At 40.6% G+C, this 12,138-nt stretch overlaps 1 protein-coding gene across 1 annotated transcript; it reads left to right on the plus strand.

Annotated features, from left to right (window-relative positions):
* Window positions 1-729: 729 nt before the first annotated feature.
* Window positions 730-11,809, plus strand: LOC149796799 (dermatopontin-like). Its single transcript, XM_089960277.1, has 5 exons — window positions 730-878; window positions 2,838-3,072; window positions 8,469-8,600; window positions 9,288-9,411; window positions 11,679-11,809. Exons 2-5 carry the CDS (start codon window positions 2,838-2,840, stop codon window positions 11,722-11,724), a joined length of 537 nt encoding a protein of 178 aa, XP_089816403.1. The 5' UTR covers window positions 730-878; the 3' UTR covers window positions 11,725-11,809.
* Window positions 11,810-12,138: the final 329 nt, after the last annotated feature.

The following is a 12,138-nucleotide window of genomic DNA, read 5'->3' on the forward strand; positions in this document are numbered from 1 at the left end:
AATCGCACGTGGATAACCTACTCAAGATTACATGTGAAAATTCTTGCCGCTTCAACACCAGTAGGAATATCTAGTACATGTGTTGGCCAGTAGTTAAAGCAATATCTAGTACATGTGTAGGCCAATAGAAGAAGGACTATTAAGTACATGGGTAGGCCATCAGTAAAAACACTATATAGTACATGCAAAGGCCAGTAGTTAAAGCAATATCTAGTACATGTGTAGGCCAATGGAAGAAGGACTATTAAGTACATGGGTAGGCCATCAGTAAAAACACTATATAGTACATGCATAGGCCAGTAGTTAAAGCAATATCTAGTACATGTGTAGGCCAATAGATGAAGGACTATTAAGTACATGGGTAGTCCGTCAGTAAACGCACTATCTAGTACATGCATAGGCCAGTAGTTAAAGCAATATCTAGTACATGTGTAGGCCAACAGAAGAAGGACTATTAAGTACATGGGTAGGCCATCAGTAAAAACAGTATATAGTACATGCATAGGCCAGTTGTTAAAGCAATATCTAGTACATGGAGAAGCATTAGTAGAATCAATATCGAGGACATGGGCAGACCATTTCTAGAAACAATAATTAATACATTAATTTGGATTCTCTCTGCAAGACGCCAAGTTTTATAGCTGTTGCACTTTATATAGTATCTTTATACACCTGGCTGAAATGGCCGTAATATACGCTCCTTATCTAACATTCATGGAATAGGTCAAGGGTCAGTGAAAAGACACGTTTCGTTCATTATCTGTAGAAGGTTTAGACATCTCTTCAACGTTTCATTATTTTGTAATAGGTTAAGGGCTGTTTTCAGACAGCTTATTCAAGAATTCTCTGGTGACTTGTTGAACGTAGGAACAATTCAGGTAAATTAATTCAGAAGTAAGTATGAATATGAATGTGAATTGAATTGAATTCTAGTCAGTTAGGATTGTTGCTTTCAATTGGAACATACTTGGTACTATATATTTTGATTTTATGAAGTTTTGTGGAATGCCATATGATTCTGCCAAGTTGCTTCAGAAGCCGGTTGTGGATACTGTCGATACTCATCCAACCGATGAGCCACGTTTCTACGAACTATTGTTCTTGTGGTTGTATTTATGTTGCTGCATATCGATCATCTTTGTGACGTCATTGGGAATGGTCACGTGGGGGTTTCCTAGTCTGTTTGGCAGATATAAGCTTACTCCGTAATTGACGACTAACTGTGATGTTGTCAAAAGAAATATATATCTCCTTTTATCATTTAGTCTGACCCAGATTACATGCTTTGGATCAAAATTGATAAAACTGGTTCTTAAACTGACGATGACGTCTATTTTTGAGTCGTTTAGGTTCCTCAATCAAATTCAATGTTTTATACGTCTGGATCCTAAATTGCTGTCACGTGTACTTCGAATAAATATGTGTTATCAAAGGCAGAATTTAATGCCAGAACTCATGACATCAATAATTATTTGAAAAAGACGGGTTCTTTGGCGTCGAGTACGTTATCTTTTCAAAAAAAATGAAAACAAGAAAATTCTCGACGGGTTTATTTTGGCACAGAAACGTATAAAACCAGATCATGAAATTAATATCACTGTGAAAATACTGATATGCAGATGTGAAAATAATAATCGTATTATATTAAATGGAATATGTGGTGACAGTAAGAGAGTTAGTTTTACAACTTTCCGAAATACATCTTTCATTGATTATTCTATTTTTTTCTAGAACGCTCCGAAAAGATAAGAATTTCTGCGTGCATGTATTAATTTTTAGTATTAGTTTCTACCACAAAATTAAACAAATTGTATCTGCTGCCAATACTATATTATCACAAAATCCGAGGTTGCAGGAAAATTAAAAAGACAGATTTTATTAAACACATTTGACACTTCTAAGCTAGGAGAGGTAGTATATATGATACGGAATGGACTTAACAGAATGTAATCCATATATCACAAAGACACGAGAAATCTATTTTAATCGATCTCATTCTTATTTAATGACACTGCTTTAGAGTGTTTTGTAAATAATAACAATCTAATTTGTAATAAGAACAATAATTTAAGAAAACAATGATGATTTGCAACTGAATGCCAAGGAGCTTGCAGAAAATATCACCATACGAGAAATATACGGGACAATTACCAAACAAATGACGTCCGACAGCAACTCTTCGATCAACTCTTTTGTTTCTACTCATGTACAAACCTTTGTATTATGGAACTTATTAGCTCCAGTTGTTATGAGGCACTGCAGCGTGTATAATTTATTGTCTGATCACCGTAACGGAGAATAGTGCGATCATTTGCATGAGTTTAAGAGGGTATTTACGATTTTAAAATTGTACACAATAGCTTTGTTAATTATTGTCAAAATGCATTATGCTGAATACCGTGTTAATGAAAAGTTTTGGACCGAAATGACACTATATCATTTTCAGCATATAGTTTGCTTTGGCACACGTTGATTGTAGTAAAGATCGTGTGCACCAGATTTAGGATTAGCCTCATGAAAGTCCAAGAGCGTGTATTCGACTTTAATTCAGTTTCATCCATGCTCCTCAGTCTCAAAGAAGAGGTTGCTATCACCATGGCCTATAAGGTTTAAAAATAATTTTGAATCAATTAACTTTATTCAAACAATACTTTAAAATAACCTATATTAAACAACTACCTGTCTTACACAGCAACATTGTACCATAGATCCATAAATTGAGCAAAGGTAGAAAGGAACCTTTATTAAGCTTTATAAAGCTGTAATCGTCCTTGTTTATGACACGTTTGACTCTATATTCCTGATAGTTTTCCTTAAAATCGTTTGTTACATAACAGATGGAAGCTTCCTTGTTCATCGCATTTGTCGGCCTGTTCGCAACGGTTGATGGTTGGGTCAACGCATACGACGGACCCTTTACTTTCGAATGTCCACAACACGAGTACATATCGTACATCGGCAGTATACACGACAATAGCAAAGAGGACAGGATCTGGGATTTCCGATGCTCTTCTCTGAGTACTTTGAATGTTAATCTGGAGTATTTGAGCACGGAAACGTGCTTCTGGAGTGGTGTGTATATACTATATTCTTCGTCACCTCATGATGAAATAAAAATATTAGCTTCTAGATCGTCTTCAGTCCTTGGACCTGGTATCGCAACATAACGAATAAATACATTAAAAAATCTTTCAATTGAAATTCAGATGAAATTCAAAGCAGAATACGTTTAAACTATTCTTGGCACATAGATATAGAACTGATCAAATTCAAATTTCAGCCTTAATGAATGTATTATATTGAACATTTCTTCATAATTAATTAATTTGGCTATATGTTACATTTTGATGTATCACATAAATTTCTACGGTGTTTTTGACAATACACCAGTGAAACAAAAAAGCATCAATGATATGTTCTCCTTTGTCTTTAGCTGATGACAATTGTTGTACTCACATTTTGTTCTTAGAAAAGAAGAAAGTAGAAACATAACTTAAAATCCTAAGAATTTTGTTTTTAAGAAAACAAACGAATACTTTGTGGGTGGAGCTGAAGCTGGTATATTAGTTTCATTTTTGTGTCTGTCTGTCCATCTGTATGTCCGTATGTTTATTAGCCTGTCCCATTCCTTATACATACAACAGCTTTTTAAGCGTTCAAGAAACAGCTGTCAAACGATGCAGCAGAAAATGTCAGTAAGGATTTAAAATTTTGTTCTGACTGGCTGAAGCTTCACGTGACCCTGAGCAGAGTTATATATATATATATATATATATATATATATATATATATATATATATATATATATATATATATATATATATATATATATATATATATATATATATATATATATATATATATATATATATATATATCTTGGCATCCGTCCGTCTACGAGAGACGATGGCATAGCTCCAAAGTACGCTTTTGCTTATCCTTCTTTTTAGCTCTCTTTTCAGCTTGCTTTATTCTTCTCTTTTCCTCTGCGTTTTGAACTCCCTGCCTGACAGCTAGACGCCAGCTGGAACGGTTGTTTGCACAGCTCTCCCAGTCGTTGACATTGATGTTTGCTGTCTTCATATCCTTCTTGCAAACATCTTTGTAGCGCAGATGTGGTCGTCCAGTTGGTCGTGCACCTTCTGCTAACTCCCCATATAACAGGTCCTTGGGAATGCGACCTGGGTCCATTCTCTTGACATGGCCGAGCCAGCGAAGGCGCCTCTCGCTGAGTATGGAGAACATGCTGTTCATGTTGGCGCGTTCTAGAACCTCTGTGTTGGGTACTTTGTCCTGCCACTGGATGTGCAGAATGCGCCGCAGACATCTCAGGTGGAAGCTGTTGAGTTTCCTCTCGTGTCTTGCATAGGTGGTCCATGTTTCGCTGCTGTAGAGAAGTGAGCTGAGCACGCACGCTTGGTAGACACGCAGTTTGGTCTTCTCTGTGAGGTTGGGGTTGTTCCAGACCCTCTGGTTAAGTCTGGCCATCACTGCTGCTGCCTTGGCAATCCTGCCGCCCACCTCAGAATCAATGGAGAGTGAGCTGGAGATGTTAGACCCGAGGTATGTGAAGTTCTCGACAACTTCCAAATTGTACCCATCGATGGAGACAGAGGGAGGGGAGTCTGTGTCCTGTGCCATGACATTTGTTTTCTTCAAACTGATGGTCAGTCCAAATTCCTTACATGCATGGGAGAGGCAGCATACCAGCTGCTGGAGTCCATCTTCCGTGTGTGATGTCAAGGCTGCATCGTCGGCAAAGAGCAATTCACGAATGAGTACCTCTGTGACTTTAGTCTTAGCACGGAGACGGGCGATGTTGAACAGCTTGCCGTCAGCCCTGGTATGGATGTACACTCCCTCGCTGCAGTCCTTGAATGCGTACTGGAGAAGCATGGAGAAGAAGATGGCAAAGAGCGTCGGTGCAAGGACACAGCCTTGTTTGACTCCGCTAACGACTGGGAATGCTTCAGATGTTGCGCCATTGAAGCACACTGTGCTGTGCATGTTCTCGTGGAACGACATAATGACAGCAAGCAGACGTGGGGGGCAGCCGATCTTCTGCAGGAGTCTGAAGAGTCCACTCCGACTAACCATGTCAAACGCCTTCGTCAGGTCTATGAAGGCAATGTAGAGGGGCATCCGCTGCTCGCGACACTTCTCCTGCAGCTGACGTAGTGAGAAGATCATGTCTACAGTTGACCTGCCGGCTCGAAATCCACACTGGGATTCTGGGTAGACGCGGGAGGCTAGGATCTGCAAGCGTGCCAAGGCAACACGGGCGAAGGCCTTTCCGACGATGCTGAGGAGGGAGATGCCCCGATAGTTGTTGCAGTCGCTACGGTCTCCTTTGTTTTTTGTACAAAGTGACGATGTTGGCATCACGCATGTCCTGTGGGATGTATCCCTGTTCCCAGCAAAGGCAGAGGAGTGTGTGTAGGGGCTGGAGCAGTGCTGGTTTTCCGCTCTTGAGGACTTCAGGCGGAATGCCGTCGCTTCCAGGAGCCTTCCCACAGGCAAGGCAATCGATGGCTTTTTCGAGCTCTTCCAGGGTGGGCTGTGTGTCTAGCTCCTCCATGACAGGCAGGTCTGGAATGGCGTCCAGGGCAGTTCCAGTGACATTGTTTTAGGTTGCATATAGCTCAAGATAGTGCTCAACCCATCGCTGCAGTTGTTTCCCCTGGTCTGTGATGACTTCGCCCGTCTTGGACTTGAGGGGGGCGGTCTTGTAGCTGGGGGGGGGGGGGCTGTCGCTTTTTTGATACCCTCATACATTCCTCTTGTATCCCCGGTGTCAGCAGCTGTCTGTATACTGTTGCAAAGGTTCAGCCAGTAGGTGTTGGCACAGCGGCGGGCGGTCTTCTGGGCGTTATTCCTTGCAATCCTGAGGGCTTGTAGTGTTCTGGGGCTAGGTGCAGCCTTGTATGCCAGAAGGGCTTTCCTCTTTGCCTCAGTCACGGGCTCCATCTCCTCCCAGTTTGCCTCATACCAGTCGACATTCTTCCGCTCCCTCTTCCCGTAAGCTGTGATGGCTGATTTGTACACAGAGTCACGGATATGGGACCACTTGGAATCAATGGTGTCATCAGGTATCACTTTGGTGAGGGCTTCCTTCAGTTTGCTGATGAACTGCTGTGTTTTCTCTGGGTTGCTTGCACAGCAGGTGTTGATACGTGGGTGACCCTTCTTCTTGGCGTGGTGCAGCTTCTTGGGTAATATTCGCACCTTGCTGGCCACGAGGGAATGGTCCGTGTCACAATCGGCACTGTGGTAGCTGCGGGTAAGGAGGACACTGGCCAGTTCTGCACGCCTGGTGATGACGAGGTCTAGCTGGTGCCAGTGGCGTGAACGTGGGTGTCTCCACGACACCTGGTGGATCTCCTTGCATTTGAAGAAAGTGTTTGTCACACATAGGCTGTGGGAGCAGCACATCTCCAGCAGTCGCTAACCATTCTCGTTGATCTTGCCCCTTCCGTAAAAACCGAGACAGGTGGACCAGGCCTCATGGTCAGCTCCCACTCTAGCATTGAAGTCTCCTAGTAAGTAAAGGCTTTCATTGTTGGGGATACTGGATATTGCCTGATCCAGAGCCTCATAAAACTTATCTTTCTCCTCGTAGGTGGAGTAGAGGGTTGGTGCGTACACACTGAAGATGTTGACCGGGCCTAAGGAAGTTGACAGCCGGAGGGCAAGGAGTCTCTCAGTACCTGATGATGGAGGTTCAATGAAGGCGATTAGCGTGTTCTTGACGGCAAAGCCTACACCATGCTGCCTAGGTTCATCCAAGGGCTTCCCCTGCCAAAAGAATGTGTAATTGGCTTCCCTGATGGTGCCGCTGTCAGCCAGTCGGGTCTCCTGGAGGCAGGCAATGTCGATGTTCAGTCGGGAGAGTTCTCTGTCAATGACGGCAGTCTTCCGTGCATCGTCGATCTGCTGTAGGTCAGTGGTCAATCCAGGGCACATGGTCCTGATGTTCCAGGTTGCAAAACGAAGAGTTGGAGTCTTTTTATTTCTTCTTTTAGTCTTTCCTGGTGCAGAGTTTTCTGGCCCACTTGTCGAGATGGTTCTCTGAGCTCCACGCACCCAGTGAAGCAGGCAGGCCATGGCGGGCAGCACCTTACTGACTGGGGGCTGCCCAGCTTGAGGCGGGCGGTAGCTGTCCAGTGAGACCTGATGATCTCTCCCACCGTCAGAAGTAACCCCTGGCGCCAAGCTCTACGCCAATCGAGCTTTGACTTAGAACCGGTAAACTGCTACTTCTCGTGTTGTGCCGACGCCGTACGACGACGCTGGAGTTTCCTCTCCAGTGGAGCTATGAAGCCTGGGCAGGGTGGTATGGAGAATCAGCTGTTGCCCATGCAGCAGATCCCCCCTCTCCACGCAGCTGGTGTGCCCAAGCGAACGACGAATGCCGATACAGCTTGGCACCAACGGCGTCGCAGGAGCTGCCGGAATGACGTTGAAGTCAATGTCATACCGCCTTAGGGACTCCATCTCCGGATTTTCTGTCGGGGTTTACTCTCTCAGCCTTTCCCATGAGTGGGTATAGCCACAAGGCAGCAGAGGTTTGGAATCGGAGTTTTCCTTCTCCTAGATGAGCTACCATCCAAGGTTTACGAGTCCCATCTACCCGAAGCAACTGGTTTTAAGGCGCCAGTGGGCCGCCTTCACCCCTTCTCCTGTTAGTAGAAAACATGGTCTGCCGGGCTTCAAATCTAAGCCACTCGCGAAGGCCAGGAGCTGGATTTTAGTTGACAGAGGCAGTAGGAGACGCAGGCCGTATGGGGCATTTTGGAGGATTGGAGCGCTTGTCTCCCACTCCCACCCCGGGCAATGTCAACCTTAGACCACATATATATATATATATATATATATATATATATATATATATATATATATATATATATATACATACATACAGACACATACACACGCTTTGCATATGGAGTCATAACTAACATCATGTTAATAAGTTTTGGTTCTTACCCCTTGGTATCTGTTTGGGTGGTGTTGGTGGTGTTGATGGTGAATTGGAGGGATTCGTGGATTTGCGCCAAGGGACCAGATGTGAGAACTTGCAATGGCGAGTCACCGAACTCCATTAATGGAAACTATTTTCGATCCATAGGCGACAAAAGTTGAAGAACACGTTTTTTTGCGATGGTGCACCAACTTTCCCTGGTTATAGTTGACCTTTTCGGTGGGATTTATCTTTTATTGTAAAAGCAATGCTCATATATATATATATATATATATATATATATATATATATATATATATATATATATATATATATATATATATATATATATATATATATATATATATATATAGACCAGTAATTATTAATATATATTTGCTTTCGTTAAAGTCAAAGCAGATTCACCAATTCTATCATGCTTTGTAATATCATCTTATACAAACGAAATCACTGTGACGAGGGAATAATTTAAAAATACATTTTTCAGAGTACGTGAATAATTTTGATGAGCCTGTAATTCATCAGTGTCCACACAGACACTTTCTGGCCGGATTCTCAAGTTACCATGACAACCGTTATGAGGATAGGCGCTGGAAATTCTACTGTTGCGAAATCCAAGGTACGTAATTGATAAAAAAATATCCGAAAATAAGCACTTACAGAGAAGACCGAAAAAAGTTTTCAATCGGAATGTAGCTGAATGTTGATATGTTCATTTGATTAACGTAAAACAAAGACAGGAATCACTGCATGATATGGCACTTACGTGACAAATAATATGTACACATTTACTTACACGCTTAAATTTGTTCAAGCAATGGACTATAATGAATTTCCATCACGTAAGAACATTTGCATTCATTTCAAATTAAACACTGGGAAAAATAACTAGTTTTGCGCTATCGGGAACACTTTTGAACCTTTAGACGTCGACGTCGGGCTCAAAGTTTCCCCTAATGCCCCGGAAAACCTTTTATCTCAACCGGATCTTGAAGTATAGTAGTACTTGTTCATAAAATAAACATGTCGTCATTGGATGACCATATCCACACATTGTTAGATCCGCACATCGATCGCCTGACAATTTAAGAACTTGGTTTATATATAACAGAAAAAGAAGTTATTATTTTTTGGTTAAAATATCTCTTTGGTGTGTGTGTGTGTATGTGTACGTGTGTGTGTGTGTGTGTGTGTGTGTGTGTGTGTTTGTGTGTGCGTGCGTGTGTGTGTGTGTGTGTGTGTGTGTGTGTGTGCGAGAGAGAGAGAGAGAGATTATCGATCATAATGTATTTGTTTTACGACGTAGGTCATCACCTAGAGGACTGTAATTACTCGGGTTATGTGAACTCCCTCGATCATCCCATGACCTACACCATCCCAGCTGGAAAAATTTTGAAGGGAGCGGTCAGCATCCACTACAATGCCGAGGAGTAAGTTTAACTTTGGCCTTCGATCCATTTGAAGTAATAATTGACTCCAGCCTATATTTAAAAGCCTTGGTGACATGAGGATGTAAATTACAGAACAAAATTAAATGAATATTTTACAGTTTTTCAACCAATTGTAACAACATAAAAATCGCACGCAGCCTTAGACAACTTTTTATATCACTGTATTTTGAATGGGAAAAGGACAGAAAAACATATTGTTTCTCAAACTTATTTGACACGTAATTTAAAGACACTAGCTAATGATGAACAATAGTGAATGCCTTTTATATTAACCCAAAATTCAGGGTAGACTGGCTCAGTGGGATAATTTTAGTATCCCACACGCCCCATCGTAGACCTCAAATTGTCAGTTATTTTTATCGACCAGGGGGCTCTAACCTTTCAATCTGACCCTGCACAAGGTCAGTAAATTCCTTCGATTTCACATACAAATGTTTGTTCGAATTTCTTGATAAGCATCGAAAAATATGTTTATTTTTTATATATAAATCTGCATTAAATATGCATATTATTTGTGATGGAGGATTCATCTTGTGTATAGATTATAGAGATTTAAAAAGGTTCATAAGAACAAAAGAAAAGTAAATTTGAAATACGGTATAGTCGCCTCTACCTGAAATTGTTTTATCTAACAATCTCTCTTGTGCGAAAAAATTCTGATTCAAACATCATAATTGTGTACAAAATACAAGAAAGTAACTTAGAATGGATTAGTATTATCCATAAGTCAGGCATATCGAAGGCCTAGCAAGCTGGGTAATCTTAGACTCATCAGTTTATAGTGAAGTCTAGCACTGGGGCATCATGCAGCAGCCATGTAGCACGATGTCCCACCCAGTCACATTATCCTATCACCAGGCCGACCAGTCATAACACTACCCTCTTTGTGCTGACCGTCTAACGAGGCAGCTGTTAGTGCCGTTTAGATCAGTCTCTGGTATGACTCGGTCGGGGTTCGAACCAGCGACCTCCCACATCCCAGGCGGAAGCTTTAACCACTAGGCCACCGGAGTGGTCCTGCTAGAAACGAATTAACGATGCCAGGTATAATGGTAGAAAGGTTGATGATGCATGGAAGATAATGGAATATTTTTTCGCGCGTTTTCAGTTTTTGTCTCATAATCTAAGTAGTTAATAAATCTTACAATGATCTATATTATATTGTCGAAACACATAATTCGAAAATCAATCAACGTTTCCCTTCTGTTCGTTTCTTTTGTAATCCATTGTATTTAAAGAGCTTTTTAACAATGTGACATGTAATACATTTATGGGGAACCATTTGTGTGAGATACAGGATACTAAATTGCATTTAGCACAGCGACAGAGTTGATAGTGTTTTTCCTCAGCTCTTGGCCTTCCTGAAATATTCAGCATCGAGTTGATAAATTTCAGAGAAACTGGTTTGATAGGTCTCTAAATTGCTATTATTGACTTGAGACAAATGCTACAGTAGTTACTATTTTGCATGTAAGATGAGGTACACAATGCAGAGTGTCTATCACACATTGATCAAATGAAGTTCTAGATAGTTTTGATAGGTACATATTGTACTAGATCTGAAACGACGGAAAAGATTGAAATTTTGTATGAAAGCTATTTATAAATAAAACAAATTAGTGAGGTGAAAAGAGAAAATTTATAGAAATGTTAAAAATTAATTAAAAAATATATTTGCACATTTATTCAAGATAGCATGCATGCTTAATGGATATTATCAAAAGATCGTAATTAAATATTTCAAATCAGAAGCCGCTAGAATTTCATGGATAATCAATTGTTAGGCCTGTATAACTTGGCCTTTTATGAGTGATTTTCTAAATACCAAGGCATCTCAGCAGAGGCCTTGCAGTGAGTCTCATATATAGAAAGACAAAACAAATTGTGTTTCTCAGACTCGTGAACATTAGCTTACACTATTATCGGGAACTGTTAGGGATTATTTGAAGGAATTCTGGACAACGCCATCTTGACAACGTCACGGTTCGTGGAGGACAAGTACATTTCCGGTTTTGAAATTTGTATGGAAAGTTTTATTAATTTAGGACCTTCATAGACCTTTATAAGGATTAGTTCGGATTCACTTCTTAAGACTGTAAATTTCTCCAAATATTTTCAATTATAAATTTGATAATTAAATTGTTTGTTAAGCTGAACAAATCTTCTTGCTTTTGTTTTATTGTTACTTAGTTTGTGACCATAGAGTCGTAACAGTTTATTGAAGTATTTATTTGGATCTCTTACAGGGACCGTGTTTGGGAATACGAGGAATGCAACTTTGTCGAGTTTTAAGTTGGGGCGAACTGAATCGTGTCCTTTGTTAAGTATATATGGACGTTAACAAGTACAATAATAAATACATGAAATATACACTGTCTGTCGTTTTTTCTTAAGCATTACTCAATTTGCACGTTATTCTGAGAAAAATGTATATCATTTATTCGTCTACATGAAACGAATAACCGATTTGCTTTCTTCAATAAATGTGATTATTCGCATGAATCATAACTTGGTCAGTGAACACAGTTTGAAATTTACAACACGGACACCCAAATTTCGCGTGCCAGGATTAATTCATTCATTATTACCCCCCACCCCCACCCCAAGAAAGGTGAACATTGTGATGAATTATTACTTGGCCAGTTACGAGAACTTGAAATGTGCTAGACTTAGACACCCATTTTTACGTGCCAAGGTTAATTCATT

Source organism: Sinohyriopsis cumingii, chromosome 6 (genome assembly GCF_028554795.1).
Source record: "Sinohyriopsis cumingii isolate HCF-2022 chromosome 6, ASM2855479v2, whole genome shotgun sequence".
NCBI lineage: Eukaryota > Metazoa > Mollusca > Bivalvia > Unionida > Unionidae > Sinohyriopsis > Sinohyriopsis cumingii.

Coding starts and splice junctions, on each gene's coding strand:
- LOC149796799 (XM_089960277.1), top strand. CDS start 2,838: ATGGAAGCTTCCTTGTTCATCGCATTTGTCGGCCTGTTCGCAACGGTT. Junction 3,073..8,468: donor GGAAACGTGCTTCTGGAGTG/GTGTGTATATAC, acceptor TACATTTTTCAG/AGTACGTGAATAATTTTGAT. Junction 9,412..11,678: donor ATCCACTACAATGCCGAGGA/GTAAGTTTAACT, acceptor GATCTCTTACAG/GGACCGTGTTTGGGAATACG.